Here is a 17,404-nt window from a genome sequence, read left to right on the forward strand (position 1 = left end):
GAAAACCTGCCTATAACTTTGGACTCTCCCAAAACTTAACTATTAATGGCCTACTGTTGATCTGAAGCCTTACCAAGAACAGAAACAGTCGATAAACACATATTTTGTATGTTATATGTATTATATACTGTATTCTTACAATAAAGTAAGCTAGAGAAAACATTAAGAAAATCATAGGAAAGAGAAAATATATTTACTGTTCATTAAGTGGAAGTGGATCATCATAAAGCTTTTATCCTTATTGTCTTCATGTTGAGTAGGATGAGGAGGTAGAGGAGGAGCTGGTCTTGCTGCATCAGGGGTGGCAGAGGCAGAGTGATGGAGGAAGTGGAAGGGGAGGCAGGTGAGGCAGGCACACTTGGTGTAACTTTTGTTTCTTTAAAAATTCACATATATAAGTGAATCTGTGCAATTCAAACCTGTGTTGTTCAAGGGTCAACTGTAGATAGTCTCACTACCTTGTGGGGAATGCTATGATAGAAACTGCACAGGGAGGGCTCTCCTAAGCCACATGGGTGTGGGAGGGGATGGAACCCAGGGACATTGCTAGAAGAGGCAATCCCCGATGGAAGTTGGCCAGAAAAAAATTCTAGGAGGGTCTTCAAAACCAGAGAGAGCCTTGTGAGGAAGAGCACACTGAATGTCTTGGCACAGTATTATTCTGGAGGCTCTGAGAAGTTGGGTAAGAGACAGAAAGGAGTCAATTCACTGAGGTCTTTGAACATTTATGTCATCACAGTCAATAATTTTCACTGTTTCCAGTTGACTGTGGGAAAAATATGTGAGCAATTTTAGTACATGTAAATTGTTTTAAGATTTTTATTTTAAATCCTATAGTTTCAGGCCAATGTTGTCCTTGTTCTCATCAAAATGTAGCATTTGAAGTACCTATATTAGAGTTTCATGGGATGCTTGGTTAAAATGTAAATCACTGGGCCCCACTCACACCTCATACATCCGCCTGTCTGTGGAATAGTGGCTACAAATCTGCATTTAAGAAATGCAGGTGAGGCCAGGCGTGGTGGCTCATGCCTGTAATCCCAGCACATTGGGAGGCCAAGGTGGGCAGATCACGTGGTCAGGAGTTCAAGAGCAGCCTGGCCAATACGGCAAAACCTCTCTCTACTAAGAATATAAAAATTAGCTGGGTGTGGTGGCACGTGCCTGTAGTCCCACCTACTTGGGAGGCTGAGGCAGGAGAATCACTTAAACCCAGAAGGTGGAGGTTGCAGCTAGCTGAGATGGCGCCGCTGCCCTCCAGCCTGGGTGACAGTGAGACTCCGTCTCAAAAAAAAAAAAAAAAAAGCAGGTGATTCTTATTCCAGGTGACTCTTATACACTCCACAGTTTGAGAAGCATTGAAGGATAGTTTTAAGAAGAAATCCAGGGAAAATACGTCCATATGAGGGCTGTTAAGGGTCTGAATGCTGGTACCTGGGCTGCAGAGAGAGGGTAATTAGATTTTGGAAGTACTTTGGAAATAAACACGGACAAGAGTTTGTTATTCATTGAATGTGGATGGTGGCTAGCAAGAAGAAAGGAACTGCATTTCCTTATTTAAAAAAATATGACTTAGGCTATTGACATGAGATAGAGAATATTTTCCTCACACCCAAAACTGTACTCTTCCTATCTTTTGTCCTAGATTAATTCAGATTCTTGCTCAATAAATTTCCTGGTTTTTACTCTGAAATGAAACATGACAGCCACTTTCGAAATGGGTGCCCAGTTTAGTTCCATAGAAACTCAAAGGCACATCCAGAGTAGTTGGTTGGGATTTGTATTTCTTGAGATGAAGAGGCTGGTATGTAAATTTGAAATTGTCTTGCCAAATGAGAGTGCTGTGGAGCCTGGCAAGAAGGGCAGTGTAGTTCCATGACGGAGTCTGTTCTGTAGGCAGATTGGCCATGAGAGCTAATAAAAATTTGTTCATGAATGAACATCATTACAGTTTTTTTTATACTGTGAAACAATGTTATTTGGTTGGTTGTTTTTATCCTCCTTCACTTACTTCTGTCGTTCAAATCCTCCAAACGACATCTTCAGTCTTCACAACTCCACAAGCTAATCTGCTCTAGATAATCCAAAAGTGGGATAAGACTTTCCTCTCCTGGTTTCAAAGGACACACCTTTGAGGGTACAGTTGGCCTTGGTTGCTCTGAATAACACAAGAAAATAGCATAAAATCCTGCTGTGATCTCAGCAAAGCCCTAAGCCACATACTTGTTGAAAAGAACATAGCTAAGGGAGTCATCAGAACTGAATTCTGACTCTGGTTTGTTATGTGGCCGTGGCCGAGTATGTGACTGCATATTGATGTTGAATGAGACGCAAATTTAACCCTCAAGGAGCTTATACTTAAACAGAAAAGGCAGAGTCAGTGGTTGGAGAGATAGTTTGGCTTCAAGGAGGAAGCGCTATTTGAGCAAAAGCTTGAAGAACAGATTAAGTTTTCAGGCATAGAAGGAGGTGGAGGGACATAACCAGAAGCCCCAGCTGAGTCATACCTGGAAGACAGACAAAAGTTTATATTGGATGGATTGAAGGGTATGTAGGAGAAGATACGTACCTGGCAGGGAGATGCCACAATTCCTAAGATTGTTTTCCCAGGGCAAGCCTTATCTATTTCAGGACAGATGTACTGATCCCTGAGATACCTTCAAATATGGGAAACTCTACTGCACAATTTGTGGTAGTGCAGGACTGTGTTCACGCTCTCTTCTGGTAAAAAACAAATCTTAAAAAATAAAAAGGAAGGGTATATGGGAGAAAATTAGGCAGTACAGGTGAGTAGGGAAAAGATCCTGCAAGGTCTTACAGGTTAGTCTTTGGAGGTTGCATTTCATTCTAGGCAATGCTTAGGAGTAGAAGACCAAGATATGTATTGGGAGACTTTGGAGATTCTATAGGTAAGAAAGGAGCCTGAACTAGAATTGCGGCCTTTAGAACATCCAGGAAGGGAACAGGGTGGGATGCACCTGGAAAGAGGACTCTGTGGGTTCTGAGAGAAGCCATCTCAGTGACAGTGTCCATCACAATCCTGGTTCTTTTGGTGTGTGTGTGGTATGTTTAGGCTTTGAATTTAGTTTTGGACTTTCTCCACTTACCGGCTGTGTGCCTCACCCTAAAACTCAATTTTTTCTTCTCTACAGTGGGAATAACAAATGTTCTGGTTGTGAAGAGTGCATCTGAAGTGCTTACACAGCATCTGGCACATGCAGAGAAATTAGCTTACAAATGTTATTTTTCTGACTTCTCGCCTCCACTCCGCTTACCCTGTCAGGAAAAAATAATTCACAAGGAATATCAAAACAATGATGCACCCTAGGAGTATCCAAGTATCTTAGCTGAGTTATCTCACTTTAGTATAGTGGCAGAGTTACAACTAGAGAGTGCTAGAATCCCACGCTTTAGACATCCTGCAGTGCACACCTCAGTCTCGTCAGTAAGGACCTCACTTTCTTCTGAACTGGGGCTTGTGAAAGCTGGCCTGGAAAGCCTGATTCAAGGAGATCAGGCATGCCTCTGACTGGAGCAGCTACACTCCACATCTGTAATTTGATTTGTTCTATTGCAGATGATGTACTGGGCAGAGGTGAGTGTGGATTGGTGAAAATCTGTTTTTATGACTGGCAAAGCAGTGCAGGGGGATCTTTCACTGATAAGAAGCATCATCAGTAGGGTTTGTCCCTGATGCCTTTACCACAGCATCTGAGCACCTCTCAAGTTTTTCCAGGCCAGCTCCAGTTTCAGTGAGGAGAGTGTGGGCTTTCTATTCCCCAAATATTCTTACTACAGTTAATCTGTAGGTTACTGCCCCAGCCCAGCTGCAGGTTCCCAGATGTGAGTTCCACGTAGGCAGAAACTGTCCAGTTCTTGAAATTGAATTATTTCCTTGTGTATGTGTTTTTTTTCCTGCTTAAAGCTCCTTGGGATGCTTCCTCTCAAAAGTCTTTGAAGAATAAGAGGTTAAGCTAAGACAACCTGAATCAATTTTTTTTGGTAAAAATGAGATCGAAATTATCCCCATAATTCAATAAAATAGCTTTTTTCCTTCTTTCTTTTTACTTTGTTGGAAACTATGCAACAGAAACAAAGTAAGAAGACTCTACCTTAATTTCAAAGGTAACTCTTACATAAAGAAGAAAGTCATTATGCCAGGCCAGGGGGAGAGTGGAAAGGGGAAATTTAGAGAATAGAAACAAACTTAAGCATGTGTGAATTGTAAACACATAATGAATGAATGAGAAGGGCCAGCCAGGAGTCTGTGAAATGGTCCAGTTGGGAAATGCCTAATGCATAAACACAAATCTTGGTGACAGGTAGGTTAGCTATCTGTGAACTTTCTAAAGGTTAAATAAACAATCATAGGATTTTGTTAATGTGCCAAAGTGAGTTTAAACCGTGAAAGACATGATGCAAATGTGCAAGTACCTTTAATTGGGCATAACAAAAAGTAATGAGGTATGGTTAAAATCATAACATTTAGAACAAGAGAGAAGTTAGGGAGAATTTTTGTCTAAAAAGCCAAAAAGTGATAGTTGATTAGTGATTTTGTTGTTATCAGGAGAGAGAATTTTCCTAATATAATAAATTAGGTACTTTGGCAAGTGAAATGGGTTCTAGGCCAATTGCAAGTCCTTAGGATTCCCTGGCAGCTAGAACCTTGGCACTCCTAAAAGACAGTTCCAGCTAAAATGACAGATGAACACGAGTCTTCAAGTCAAAACTACTGTTGTACCACATCCGTTGAATGTTTGGTGATTCAAGTCTCTGTTATTCAGGAACTGATTCTGTTTTTCCTCCTGCCAAAACCTTTGGTTGATTTTGACTGTAGTAGCACATCTGGCAGGAATATGACAGAAAAAAATTAAGTTAAAAATATAATTTCTATTCCATTATTTTTTTCTGTAAAAGGCTTTATGGGGAAGAAGGGAAGAAGGTTGACATGAGTAGAGATGATACTCGCCTCTGGATGACCCAGTTGGGTTCTCCTTTGACTGCCATTTACCACAGTTGACCTCATTAGGCTCCGAAGTGTGAGAAGAGCTTCATTGCCAAGTTAGTGAAAGAAGCAGATGATTTACTTTTGCTTGAGTGGGTCTGTAGACCTTGGGAGATTAGCCATTTCTCTTAGAGTTTGGTGTATGTATTAAGATACAGCATGTATGTAGGTATATATAATACATATATGTGTGTATACATATATATCTATCTCTGGTTTGTTTAATATCTTTTAAAAAATTTTAATGGAATTTTTTGAACATGTACAAAAGAGAAAGAATCCTATGATGAACTCCCATGTATCCATCATCCGGCTTCAACAATGATCAACCCGTAGCGTATTGTGATTCATGTTGACACTCATCCACTTCTTTCCTTCCCCATCTCTCCCCATTATTTTGAGACAAATGAGATCCTGGGATTTCATCAAAATATTATGAATATCTGATTTGTGAGAACAAGATTTCCCAAAGCATTATACCCAGAAACCTAGTCCTGCAAAACTACCTCAAAAATAACGTGTTCTAATCTCCAAACGTTTTAGGCAAGTGTTAGATATCATCTCTCTTTTTTGAAGAGTTGTACCATACGTGAATACATTAATGGTTCTTCACCTAAGAACTAATTTAAAGCAGTATCTTCCAAACTTAATTGAGTCTGGAATTCTTTATTTCCAGGAGAGTCTATTTACATTGTGAGGAAGAAATGTTAAGAGACAGTATTTACCACATTTGCCAGGCACTCACTATGTGTCAGGTTTGCTGTTAAATGCTTTTTATGGGCATTACTTCATTTAATCCTTATAAAAATCCTATGAGGTGAGAGTGACAGATGAACATATTACCCCATTTTCAGATGAAGAAATTGAAGCTCAGAAATACAAAATAACTGGGTAAAGGTCACAGCAGGAGGGGCAAGAATTTCTCCCAGTGTCTGAATGACCCTTGAACCTGAGTTCCCAACCCTCATGCTATGCAGTTGGAGAAGGGGTATTAACAATATCTGATGACATGAGCATCCTCTGGTGGCTTTAATGTATTCCACTTTTTGATTTGAAAGGCACTGGGAAGTTTATCTAAGACAATAGAGGTGAGAATAATCTGAAAGGTACAAAACAACTTTTGTACCTTCTATCATCTAAAAGGTACAAAACAATTTTTTTCTATGGAAGTAGAAAACATTATTAATCAATAATGTTGTACTCCTATTTTCTTATGCTAACAAGGGAAACAAAAATACAACAGAACATACATGATCAGAGTCATTAGGCTAAGAACTTTGTTTAGTAATATTTTCTATTTCCACAGAAAAATTGTTTTGTGCTTTGTAGATTATTTTCACCTCTATTGGCTTAAAGTTCCCAATGCCTTTCAAAAAAAATTAGGTTAAGCATTTTTTTTTTATTCAGCAAAGAAGACACAGAAAAGATATATATCTTGCCAGAGGTTTGAAGTTCATTACAGAGCTGGAATCAGAATGTAGATATTTATGTCTAGGGCAATTTTTTTTGGCTGCACCATGAATATTGCATTGACAAATAGGATATTCCCCCAACTCCTGGCTTGTTCTGGTTAGTGTAAACTGGAGAACCAAAGAACTGGGAGGGAAGGGAGACTGCCTTAAACCAGAGTTACTTGATAGTGGAGAGTTCATTAGTGTTAATACTGTTTTCAGGATTTTTCAGAGGCAAGGTCTAGTGCTTCTCTTAGCATTTATATCATGTTTTGCATATTTTCAGGTAGGAAAGGAAAATCTAAAGATTTAGTTTTCTTAGGACAAACTGTGAACCACCATCATAGTCCGTTGCTTCTTTATACATGGAAAACCCTGCCAGTGCTCATTGCGATATGCAGTCATCCCCAGGCTGTTTTGGAAGCTCCAGTTCATGGCCCAGCAGTGATGGGAGGGGCTCTGTGGAACCACTCAGGGATTCCTCAGTGGAGGTATCCATGATATAGCTGGGAAGAGGACCAAATGGTGAGGTGGAAGAGTGGGTATTTACCATCTATCTCACGTTCCTTGTCAAGGTCAATGTATTATTTTCTAGATGACATGTTTGGTATATTATTCCCTGAGTAAAAAAAAAAAATATGCAAAAATTAAAATACAGATGCAATTATTTTCAAAGATATTATGGGAAGAAGGATAGTTGTGTAATAGCTACAGAGAATTAAGCACCAGCATTATTAGAGCATTAGCAAGGCAAACTAAACACCTCTGATTAACTGGGCATTTATTCTGGCTGAGACAAACTTGCATGGAGATAGGGAACATTTGGACGTACGGCTGCAAATAATGAGTGTTATCACTTCATTAAAGTAGGTCAAGGTAAGCAAATGTGATAGATTTTTTTTCCACATGCTATAATTACCAAAGGCAATTCAGTAGGTTTTAGACCTGGACCATAAAATTATATAATAAGCAGTCATTCATTGTAGGTGATTAAAAATAAATGTCTCCAGACAGATTAAAAGAGGAGAGACACAGAGTAAAGCACCATGATCCCACTGTTTATTATATCCACTCTCATAATTAAGGAAGGTGTAAATTTAAAACATTATTAAATATGTGGAGGTACCATGATATAGTAAAAAGAGAGCTGGTCCTGGAATCAGACCACCAGGGTTAAGGAGTCACTTTTTATACCTTTGACAACATGGCCTCAGGAAAACAATTTGATCTCTGTGAGTCTTGGTTTGCTTATTTGAAAATGGAAATTAACAATAAATTCTTAAAATATTTTCTGGTGGTCAAATAATATGTGAATCTGCAAAGTTCTAGGCAAATTACTATTAATGATAATGGTTAAAAAATACGTGCTATAAAACCAGAGCAGAAAGGCAGCACCAAATAACAACTCTGCAGGAGTTGACCTATCTAGGTGTGCAAGCACAAGACCTGCTCTTCTGAAACAGTCTTACTGATGAGAGGAAGATCAACCAGTCCTAGAGCAGTGAGCCAGGGCAAAACAAAAGAGTCAATCACAACCTAAGTATCAACCTAAGAGATGTACTAAGTATTGACTTTGGGATCCATGACACCAGGAAGAAGGAAAGGTGAATTTTTTTTTCTTCATCTGGCCACCTGGTTCCTTGTTCTGAGTATGCATATTAGTAGTCAGTGGTCATTATGATATAAGAGTTAAATTTTTTTTTTCTGGCTGGTTTAATTAGATTGAGATAATCCAGAGTGAAAAATGCTCATTCTGTGCTTCCAGGGAACTCCTGCTAACACTAACATTTGAAATCAGTTAATGTCCAAAGCACTCATGTGCCATAGGAAGGTCAGTCAGCCTATCCATGTTTCATTCCTGGAGGTGTTGAGACTCAAAGAGCCCCCTGCCATCCAAAGACATCCCAGGTAGAACATAAAGTAAGTAATAGAGCTGCAGTAGACTTCATGGTTCAGGGCTTTTCCACCTGCTTTATCTACTGGAGGTTAATTGGATGTTTTGCAGAATACTCCGAGCATGGTTGTTACTCCACACAAATAATATTATTAAGGAAAAAGGAGGCTTTAGAATATAGCATGGGTAGGAAGAAGTATCTGGAATTTGCTTATTTGAGGGTAACTCTCCAAGGGATTTGTGGAGATCTGGTAAAAGTCAGTAATTACTTGCTCAATAGGAAGATACGGTATATATTATTTCCAAAGCGAAAAAGATGCCTGGCTGCAAGTCTCAGGGCCACATGAAGTTAGCAGTGAAAGAATGCAGCATATCGTTTGTTGGAGAGGTGGAGAGGATAAATCAGTGAAAGGTGAGTTAAGTTAGGGTGGAAAGGAAGGGGTGGGAAGTCTTTCTGGCTTTAGAATAGGTTCTGGCAGTTCTGTTGTCAGTAACTGTCACCATACTATTCAGGGAAAATTTGACAATCTCCATTGCTAAATCCCCAAAAGTAACAGTTTAACTGATTTTTCAGAACAAGCCTCATATAGATTGCAAATATTTTGAGTGGCAAGTTGATTTATTGGGGAAAAATTTTTCCCCACATAATTAAGTTTGCCTCTTATGTTATAATGTCAAAATGAGAGAAAATGTAGACATATTTTAGTTCACCCTAAAGAGACTAGAGGTACTACAAAAATACTAAGAAGACTTCTAAAAAGTTCTTATTTGATTTTTGCAAATTAAAATAGTGATACAATCTAATGGAAACAGAATAATATTGCACAAAGACATATAAAGACAAACATAATCAATGACCTTCCCTCCAATATATTATTAGTGTTCACAGCATGACATGAGTCTTTCCACATAACTCCTTATTCACACATATGAAAAAAAATTTTAAACAGGCAAATGCTTAGACAAAACCAGAGAATCTCAAAGTGCTTAAGATTTTTCAGCAGAATCAGAGAAAACCACAACTATTCTCTTTGGCTTCAATCTTAGTATAGAAAAATCTAGGCTAAAGCATTGGCGCTAGAGTGAGGTGGAGGTCAAAAAAGAGCACCAAGAGAAGCATACCTAGAAGCGTTTATTTCTAGAAAATTAGTCCTGTGCAGAATACTAGATGCTAGGCCATGGGACTTCTTCTCTCAACCTTCCTCCTTCATTTTGCTTATATAGAGAGGTACATGGTGACATGTCAAACAGCGACTCATGTATCCTTAGGGAAGCTCTAATCATCAAAGTGTATTCAATATGGTGAGCATGTGGTTGTATGGTGCAAAGGTTAGGAAATCAAGCTAAAGAGATATGGCCCTAACTTCCAGGGCATAGAAAGAGAAATCAAGGACCCAGAGGCAGATGAACAAGGAAAATAAGTAGCAGAATGAACCAGGGACAATATATTTGCAGTGTGTCTGGTTTGTATTCTGTGGAACGATGAGGGAGGAACGTCTGGAGCAGGTGCACATTTGGACAAGATGAGCCTAGAGAGGAATAGCTGTCTCACTTCCAGAAATGCTGCTACCTCTGCCTAGTGAATATAACACAGGGAAGGGCTGAAATGAAGGATAATTTTCACATGCAGAGATGAAACTGCAGTCTAAATCCACTGAGGTATAATCCCACTATGCCCAGGGTTACTTATTTAAAAAATATTTTGGGGGTTTTGACAGGTAGTGTGCTAACCAAAGTATAAAATAACAAATACCATTATTGCTACATTGTATATTTGACCACTCCATGGAAGAATTTGGGTAAAAAACCTTTTCTCATTATTTTATCTTCCCTCCCTCCCCCCCTCCCTCCCTCCCTCCCTCCCTCCCTCCCTCCCTCCCTCCCTCCCTTCCTTCCTTCCTTCCTTCCTTCCTTCCTCCCTCCCTCCCTCCCTTTCAATCTTTCCTTCTCACCTTCTCTCTTTCTTCTTTCTTTCTTCTTTCTCTCTCTCACTTTCTTTCTTTCTTTCTCTCTTTCTTTATTTCTCCTTCCTTCCTTCCTTCCTCCCTCCCTCTCACTCTTTCTTTCTTTCTTTCTTTCTTTCTTTCTTTCTTTCTTTCTTTCTTTCTTTTTCTTCTTTCTTTCCTTTCTCTCTTTCTCTCTTTCTCTCCCTTCCTTCCTTCCTTCCTTCCTCTCTTTCTTTTTTCTTCATTCATCAATTCATCTATTTATATAGCATATATATGTATGTATGTATATCTTTATGTACACTTGTGCATGCATAGATACAATACCAAACAAATTTAAAACACATGTGGTGAGTTATTGCATTATTTCTGGAGTTCCCTCAAATGGGAAAATTAGGTATTTCTTTCTCTTGCGATAATCAGTTTTATTTACAGAAAGGTCAGAAGTAAACTGCTTTTATCATTTGCTAGTGGGGTACATTACAGTGAGCAATTCTAGTTACAAGTTCATCAGGGTTTGGTTACTACTCCTGGAACTCTTTCCTTCCCATTGGGCTTCCATCTGTAAGATCTAACTGAAGTTCCCAAAAGCAAGCATTCAACTTGCTGCTTGGTAAAATATCGAACAACCCCCATCCCCACCCCAGTATTCCTGAATAAATAGTGTAAATAAATAGATGAATCTGGCCTCCAAGAATATGTTTCAGAGATTATAGAGTATCTACATTGTTCTGCTCTCTATGGATAGGTATAAAAACCTGTTGAATAGATGCTAAAAATCAGTGGATATGTGACACCTCAAAAATGTTGTTCTTTTAAAGAGGGCAGGAACAAATCTGCTAGTCCCAATAATCTGGATGCAGAGAGTCATAGTAATGATGATGACTGTGGTAAGAAATATGAACCTATATTCTGAGGCCAAGAAACCTCTTACCTGTTCACCAGGGCTTCAGAAATGAATGGCAAACTCCAATATATTTTTTGAAATGCCGAAAAGAATTTATGTATTATTTGTATTTGTCTTTTAAACTTGAGAAAATACATGGCCAATGCCAACTGAAGTGTTATCGAAGTTTAATCATAAGTATGTAACATATATCAGCTACTCCCTCTTCAATCTTCACAGATTTTTGTAAAATAGTGACCCAAGATGGAAAGGATATTCTAAGCAATGGGAAGGCAAAGAATCACTTAAGCTTTTCATTCATTGTGATAGCAACTGAACTTCTTGATGTATTTATTGTTATAAAAGTGTCCTCAAAACCACCAATTATTTCTTCCTGTAGATGGTTAGAACTTAATATTGTCTGGGAATCTTCTAGAAGCATAATTTGTCAAGTCAACCTGCATACAGCATTTGTAAGTACTCTCTATGAGAACACTTAGAAAATGTTACAGTTTCTGACTCATTCTCTCTAGCCCAGTTGTGTGTTAAACTGAAGGACACATTTGACTACTGCACCAGGAAAAAATGGGTTAGGTTCTTTTTATCTCTGTCAGTTTCTCTTTATCCACACATTTAAAATAATTTCTCTCTTTTCTTTTTAAGTCACAGCTGTGTTATTCAAGTGCATTTTTTTTTTCAATAAAGAAAATATACTGCATTGACATTCTGAGTCATTCTGGTTTTGTTGGTATTGTTTATTTTAAATTTAAAGATTCAGCAACACAGTGGGTAGTAAACGAAAGGCTTTGACAGAACTAAAATAAGGGTGCCTTACGTTAAAGGGATCAGCCAAATTACACAGTTCCGTAATTCTCCATTTGCCCATAACTTTGATTTGTGTGGACTTTTCTAAAACCACAAGGTTTAGGTAAAAGTGCTCAGTAGTTGGGAATATTTCTAAACATCTGGCAGCACTGGGAGCTATCCAGGAAACTCAAGATATCTCTGTGAAGCACGTTACTTATTTCCTTGTCTAAGCAAAAGGAAATATCTGAAGTTCACCTTCTAAAAACTGGAATAACCAATAAATATTCTATTGTTATCTTTATGCCTTCATCTTAGCAGGTAACCTTTTCTAGTTAGAAGAGCTGGTTTTCCCCACTGGCTGTAAGTATTTAAGGCAATCTGTGCATATTGCAACAAAGGCCCCAGAAATTTAGACGGACACACTGTCCTATAAACCCAGCACCATAGCAAACATCTCAATCCCATATTATGGCCATTTGAGAAAGAAACAAAACAAAACAGAAAACATGGAAGAGAGTTACTCATGAGAGTATGAGTGTCTCTTCAGTCTCATGAGGTGAAAACATTTGAAACCTTTTAACATATTGCTACAGACAGGTAGCGCTATTTCACAAACCCATGTAAAACAAAGGCTCTGCTATGCTCTACCAACACCACCAATCAATCAAATGAAAAACACCAAGTCAACCCCTAATCTGAGTTGCTTCAAGATTTATTGCTAGAGGTGCTTCCCAGCACTTTGGAGGGCCAAGGCCAGAGGATCGCTTGAACCGAGGTATTCAAGACCAGCCTGGGCAACATAGCAAGACCTCATCTCTACTGAAAAAAAAAATAAAAAAAGAAGTTTATTGCTTACTTGCATCACAATCCAATGCCAATGGGCAGAGGGACTCTGTGCACACAGTCCTACAGGGTCAGGCTCCTTCCATTTTGTGACATCTTCATCTTCTGCATGCAGTCTCCAAGATTGCTACAAAAGGGGGAAGTGACAATGGAGACTCAAGCGGTGAGATTTTGTAAGTCATGCCAGAATGTTTTATCTGTCACTTCCACCCACTCTCCATTGGCCAAAACTGCCATATGTCCCAGCCCAACTATAACAAGGTATGGAAAAATGAGTCTTCCTGTGTGGCCAAGTGGAAAATGAGATGGTTTTGTTGAACACATGACACAGTGGTTGTTCTTTTGTTTATTTTATTTGTTGGCACCAGTGAAAATACTAACTCTTAATACTAGTTCAAGACTTTTTAAGTCATTGTTAAACTATAATGCGGGGAATAAATAATATCTGTTATTTATTAAGTTCTTAGTACATGCTGGAAATGCAACAATACTTATTTAATCCAGTCTTTACTGACCCTCATTTATAGAAGAAAAAAATGAGATTTAATTAAGAACTTGTTTTGTAATTGACAGAGCTGGGTTTCTCTCCAGCCATTTGCTGTCAGAGCCTGGATTTTACTCACTGAGCCATATTCTTTCACCAAACAAACACTGAGTCCCATATGTATTTGTTTGAGTTCGCTCTTGGTCTTGATTCAGAACCAAGTGCTCTACCCTTCCATGCCTGATCTTCACGATCTACAAAAGAGGGATAAAAATACCTCCTACTCCCTTGGCATTTCAAACCAAATGGGGGAATCACTGTGAAGTACATTAAATTCTGTCCAATACAGGCTGCACAATATCCTCATGATTTAAATGTGATTTACTTTTTGAATAGGTAATAGATTCACATGATTGAGATTTCCCAAATGTACATCAGGACCTAGAGTAAAAAGTCTCCTAACCGCTTCTGTCCCTTCTCCACTCATTTTCCCAGCACAAAGCCAATCCATGTTACTAGATTGATTTGTATTATTCATTTATATAATTTGTTTACCCTTTGGTAAATAGACTAAATTTCTAAAACAATTCTTGCTTTTTTTTTTTTTTTGCAATTAACATTTTAGCCTGGTGATTATATTCATACATACAATATCCTCATTCTTTTGATCCATTGTATAGTTGTTAATTATAAGAATATATTATAATCTGTTCAACCAGTGTATTAGTCCATTTTCACACTGCTATAAAGAAATTTCTTGAAATTGGCTATTTCTTTGTAAAGAACTGAGAGGTTTAATTAACTCACGGTTCTGCATGGGCTGGTGGGGAGGTCTCAGGAAACTTACAGTCGTGGCAGAAGGGGAAGCAAATACATTCTTCTTCACAAGCTGGCAGGAGAGAGAACTGCAGAGTGAAGGGAGAGGAGCCCTTTATAAAACCATCAGATCTTGTGAGAACTCACTTACTATCATGAGAACAATGACATGGGGGTAACTGCCCCCATGACTCAATTATCTTCACCTGGTCCCACCCATGACACATGGGGATTAAATTCAGATTATCATTCAAGATCAATTCAAGATGAGATTTGGGTGGGGCCACGGAGCCAGACCATATCAACTAGTTTACTATTGATGGACATTTAAGTTGTTTATAATGTTTTTGCAGTTTTTCACATGTGACTATTTGTATGACAAATTTTTAGAAGTGATGCCATAAGAAGTTAAATCTAATATTTAAATTAATATCATTGCATTTAATGATTGAATTTGGTATTAGTCATTGTAGTGTGCAACTGCAAATATCACAGTAAAGATAAAAAGTATATAATGTCTTCTTGACCATCTGAGGATGAAGCTGCTATTAGAAGAAATAAGGTTGTGATCAGTAGCACTAAATTCGAAAAATTCTGATTGTGGGTTCATCATTATTTAGGTGTCTGGCTTGTTCTTTTTCCACTTTCTTGATCTACATATCTAAATAATGATTGTATTTCTATTTGTTTTATCACTGTTAGAAGGGGCCATGACTCTAAATAAAAAGTTCATGAATCCAGTTTATAAGATATTTTGGAACTTAATCATATTACAGTTTTTGTTATTTTGCTTAACTCTTAATTATAAACCAACATCACAGGCCTGCAGCTACAGTCATCAACTTGTTTCACAATCCCCTCACAATATCTAAAATAGAAACTGCAAATAATAGTGGGTGGAATAAGTCAGAAGTTTGTTTCTCTGGTAAGTGGTCTAGTGCTATTATGATGAATGTATTCACTCGTGAGGGATCCAGGCTCTTTCCACCTGTTGCTCTGCCATTCTCAATGTGTAGCATCCATCTCAATGATCAAGGTGGTTTTCTCCAACTCCTCCCATTATTTCCACAATCCAGACAGCAGGAGGGTGGAAAGGAGAAAAAGCATGTTCGTTCTAAGGACATAACTTGGAAGTCTCATTGTCTCATATATCATTTTGTTTCACAGTTCTATAGCTAGAACTTTGTCACATGGCCACATCTAATTATGACGAAGATTAAGAAAAGTCGTCTTTATTCTGTTGAGGGGCATGTTACCCCATGGCTGGAACGTGAAGTTTAATTATTACGAGAGAGAAGGAGAGAATGAGAGACACATAGCAGTCTCTGCCATGGCTTATCTCTCTTCCAGCCAAATACCTATGTGCACCCTTCTTCTCACTGATAGAACACACTTCGGCACCTGCTCCATTCCCATCAAGAAAGACAACTACAAAGTCCCATCTGGTAAATTGCATTAGGAGGGCCCAGAAGTTCAGGGTGATGTGAGTCATTTCTATCAGGTTTGGGTGAGTCGCCCTATGATCTATTACCCCTCATCCCCAACCCCACACAATAGACAATGGTGAGGGTAGGAACTGGGTAATTACCATGAAGACTCACTCAGAAAAGTGAAGAAAGAGATGTACTGAATCACAGAGAGCTACGGCATCTAGTAAATCCAACTCAGCAGGTGTTTTGATACTTCCCAACCCAAGCAGTGAAGTAAATTCCTTAATCTGCTCTATCTGGTAGTGCTGGTTCTTCCCACCGGAAGGAATCCCATATCATTTAGCTTCTTTGGCCTGCAATGGTAACTTTTAGAAACCTTTTTTGGCTCTTTATTGTCTACTACTAAATCTGAAGTAGTCACTGAAGAGTGTGCACTTCCTGAAAGCTGCAGAGGGTTCTCAGTCAGCTTTCTGATGGTGCAGGTTTGGAAGTTCAGGGTTTATTTTAGGGATCAAAATCACATCATTTGAAGGTGAGGCTTGCATGTGTTGCCCCATACCTGTGATTATAGAGAAAGTGGGGTAGGGAGAGAAGGCACTGAAACTGGAATTAAAATTGTCATCGCCACAAACATGTGTGACTAGGACAAGTCCCCCTCTCAATGTTGATTTCCTCATCTACAAAATGATTGTTTTGAACTCTGGTCTCTGAGGGCCCCAACTAGTTCAGTCCTGACAGCCGGTTTTAAGTGAGTAAGCAGTTGCCATTTCTAGGAATGTTTGAATTTCCATCAGCCTTGAAGTCTTTTTAAATCTCTTGTCGGTGGAATGTAGTTTATTAAAATAGAAAGAGCACATCATCTCTTGCATTCATACTGTTTTCCAAAGTAGTTTGTGCCATTTTAGTTCACCGTGCTCTTTACCCCCACCCTCAAACCTGGAAATAGGACTCCTTTCTTTTCGATCCTGGCTTTGGGCTTCGTTCCTGAGTATCCTTATGAGAACTGTCAGACACTTTCTTCTCTGAATGGAGGAAACTGTATCGGTTCACGGACTAGAAGGTCAACAGTCACAGATTCTAGAGCAGTGGTCCTCTGTTGTGTATGTTTGTGTGTAGAGGGAGACTTGAATATTTTGAAAAATATTCTCAAATTCTTTTCTGATACACCATTCTATCACTGCCTTATTTAAGATGGTAGATTTTGGAAGAACTTTTGGGGTGATCTGATGTCTATTCACCTTCCATGCTCCACTCCAACACACACACACACACACACACACACACATACACCCCTCAGTGAAGAAGCATTACCCCAGATTGGGGAAGTTGCTAAACATTTCTACATAAAAAGAACTTAAGCCAAGATGCAAATTTGATGGAAGACTGTGTTAGGTTCCCATTGGTGCTGTAGCAAATCGCCACAAACTTAGTGTCAACCTAAATAATAGAGAGAGAATCTCTAAAAGAAAATATATTTGTTTGGGAATAGAGCATTGCAATGAGAATACACATGTCATAGCAAGCTATGTGCATGTTCAGGGAGGTAAAGGAAGATGAAAGTTTTTACCTCATTGATTTTGTTTATTTATTTATTTATTTATTTACTGAGACAAAGCCTCACTCTGTCTCCCAAGCTGGAGTGCAGTGGCATGATCCCTGCTCACTGTAACCTCTCCTTCCTAGGCTCAAGCTATTCTCCTGTCTCAGCCTCCCAAGTAGCTGGGATTACAGGCGTGTGCCACCATGCCTGGCTAATTTTTCTATTTTTTAGTAAAAATGGGGTTTCACCATGTTGGCCAGGCTGGTATTGAACTCCTCACCTCAAGTGATCTGTTCATCTCG

The 17,404-nt window shown here is 38.7% G+C and overlaps 1 protein-coding gene and 1 non-coding gene across 2 annotated transcripts in view; both read left to right on the forward strand.

Annotated features, from left to right (window-relative positions):
* The window catches only part of OPN5 (opsin 5), a 44,450-nt gene extending 38,910 nt beyond the window's left edge, over positions 1-5,540 (forward strand). Inside the window, exon 7 of the mRNA XM_032140882.2 lies at positions 3,153-5,540. Coding sequence (XP_031996773.1) covers positions 3,153-3,161 — 9 coding nt within the window. The 3' untranslated portion in view covers positions 3,162-5,540. The remainder of the gene's footprint in view (positions 1-3,152) is intronic.
* Positions 2,562-2,724, forward strand: LOC116460555 (U1 spliceosomal RNA). The gene has a single exon (XR_004245852.1). It is a non-coding gene; the product is annotated as a U1 spliceosomal RNA (small nuclear RNA).
* Positions 5,541-17,404: the final 11,864 nt, after the last annotated feature.

This window comes from Hylobates moloch, unplaced genomic scaffold (assembly GCF_009828535.3).
Source record: "Hylobates moloch isolate HMO894 unplaced genomic scaffold, HMol_V3 SCAFFOLD_20, whole genome shotgun sequence".
Lineage (NCBI taxonomy): Eukaryota > Metazoa > Chordata > Mammalia > Primates > Hylobatidae > Hylobates > Hylobates moloch.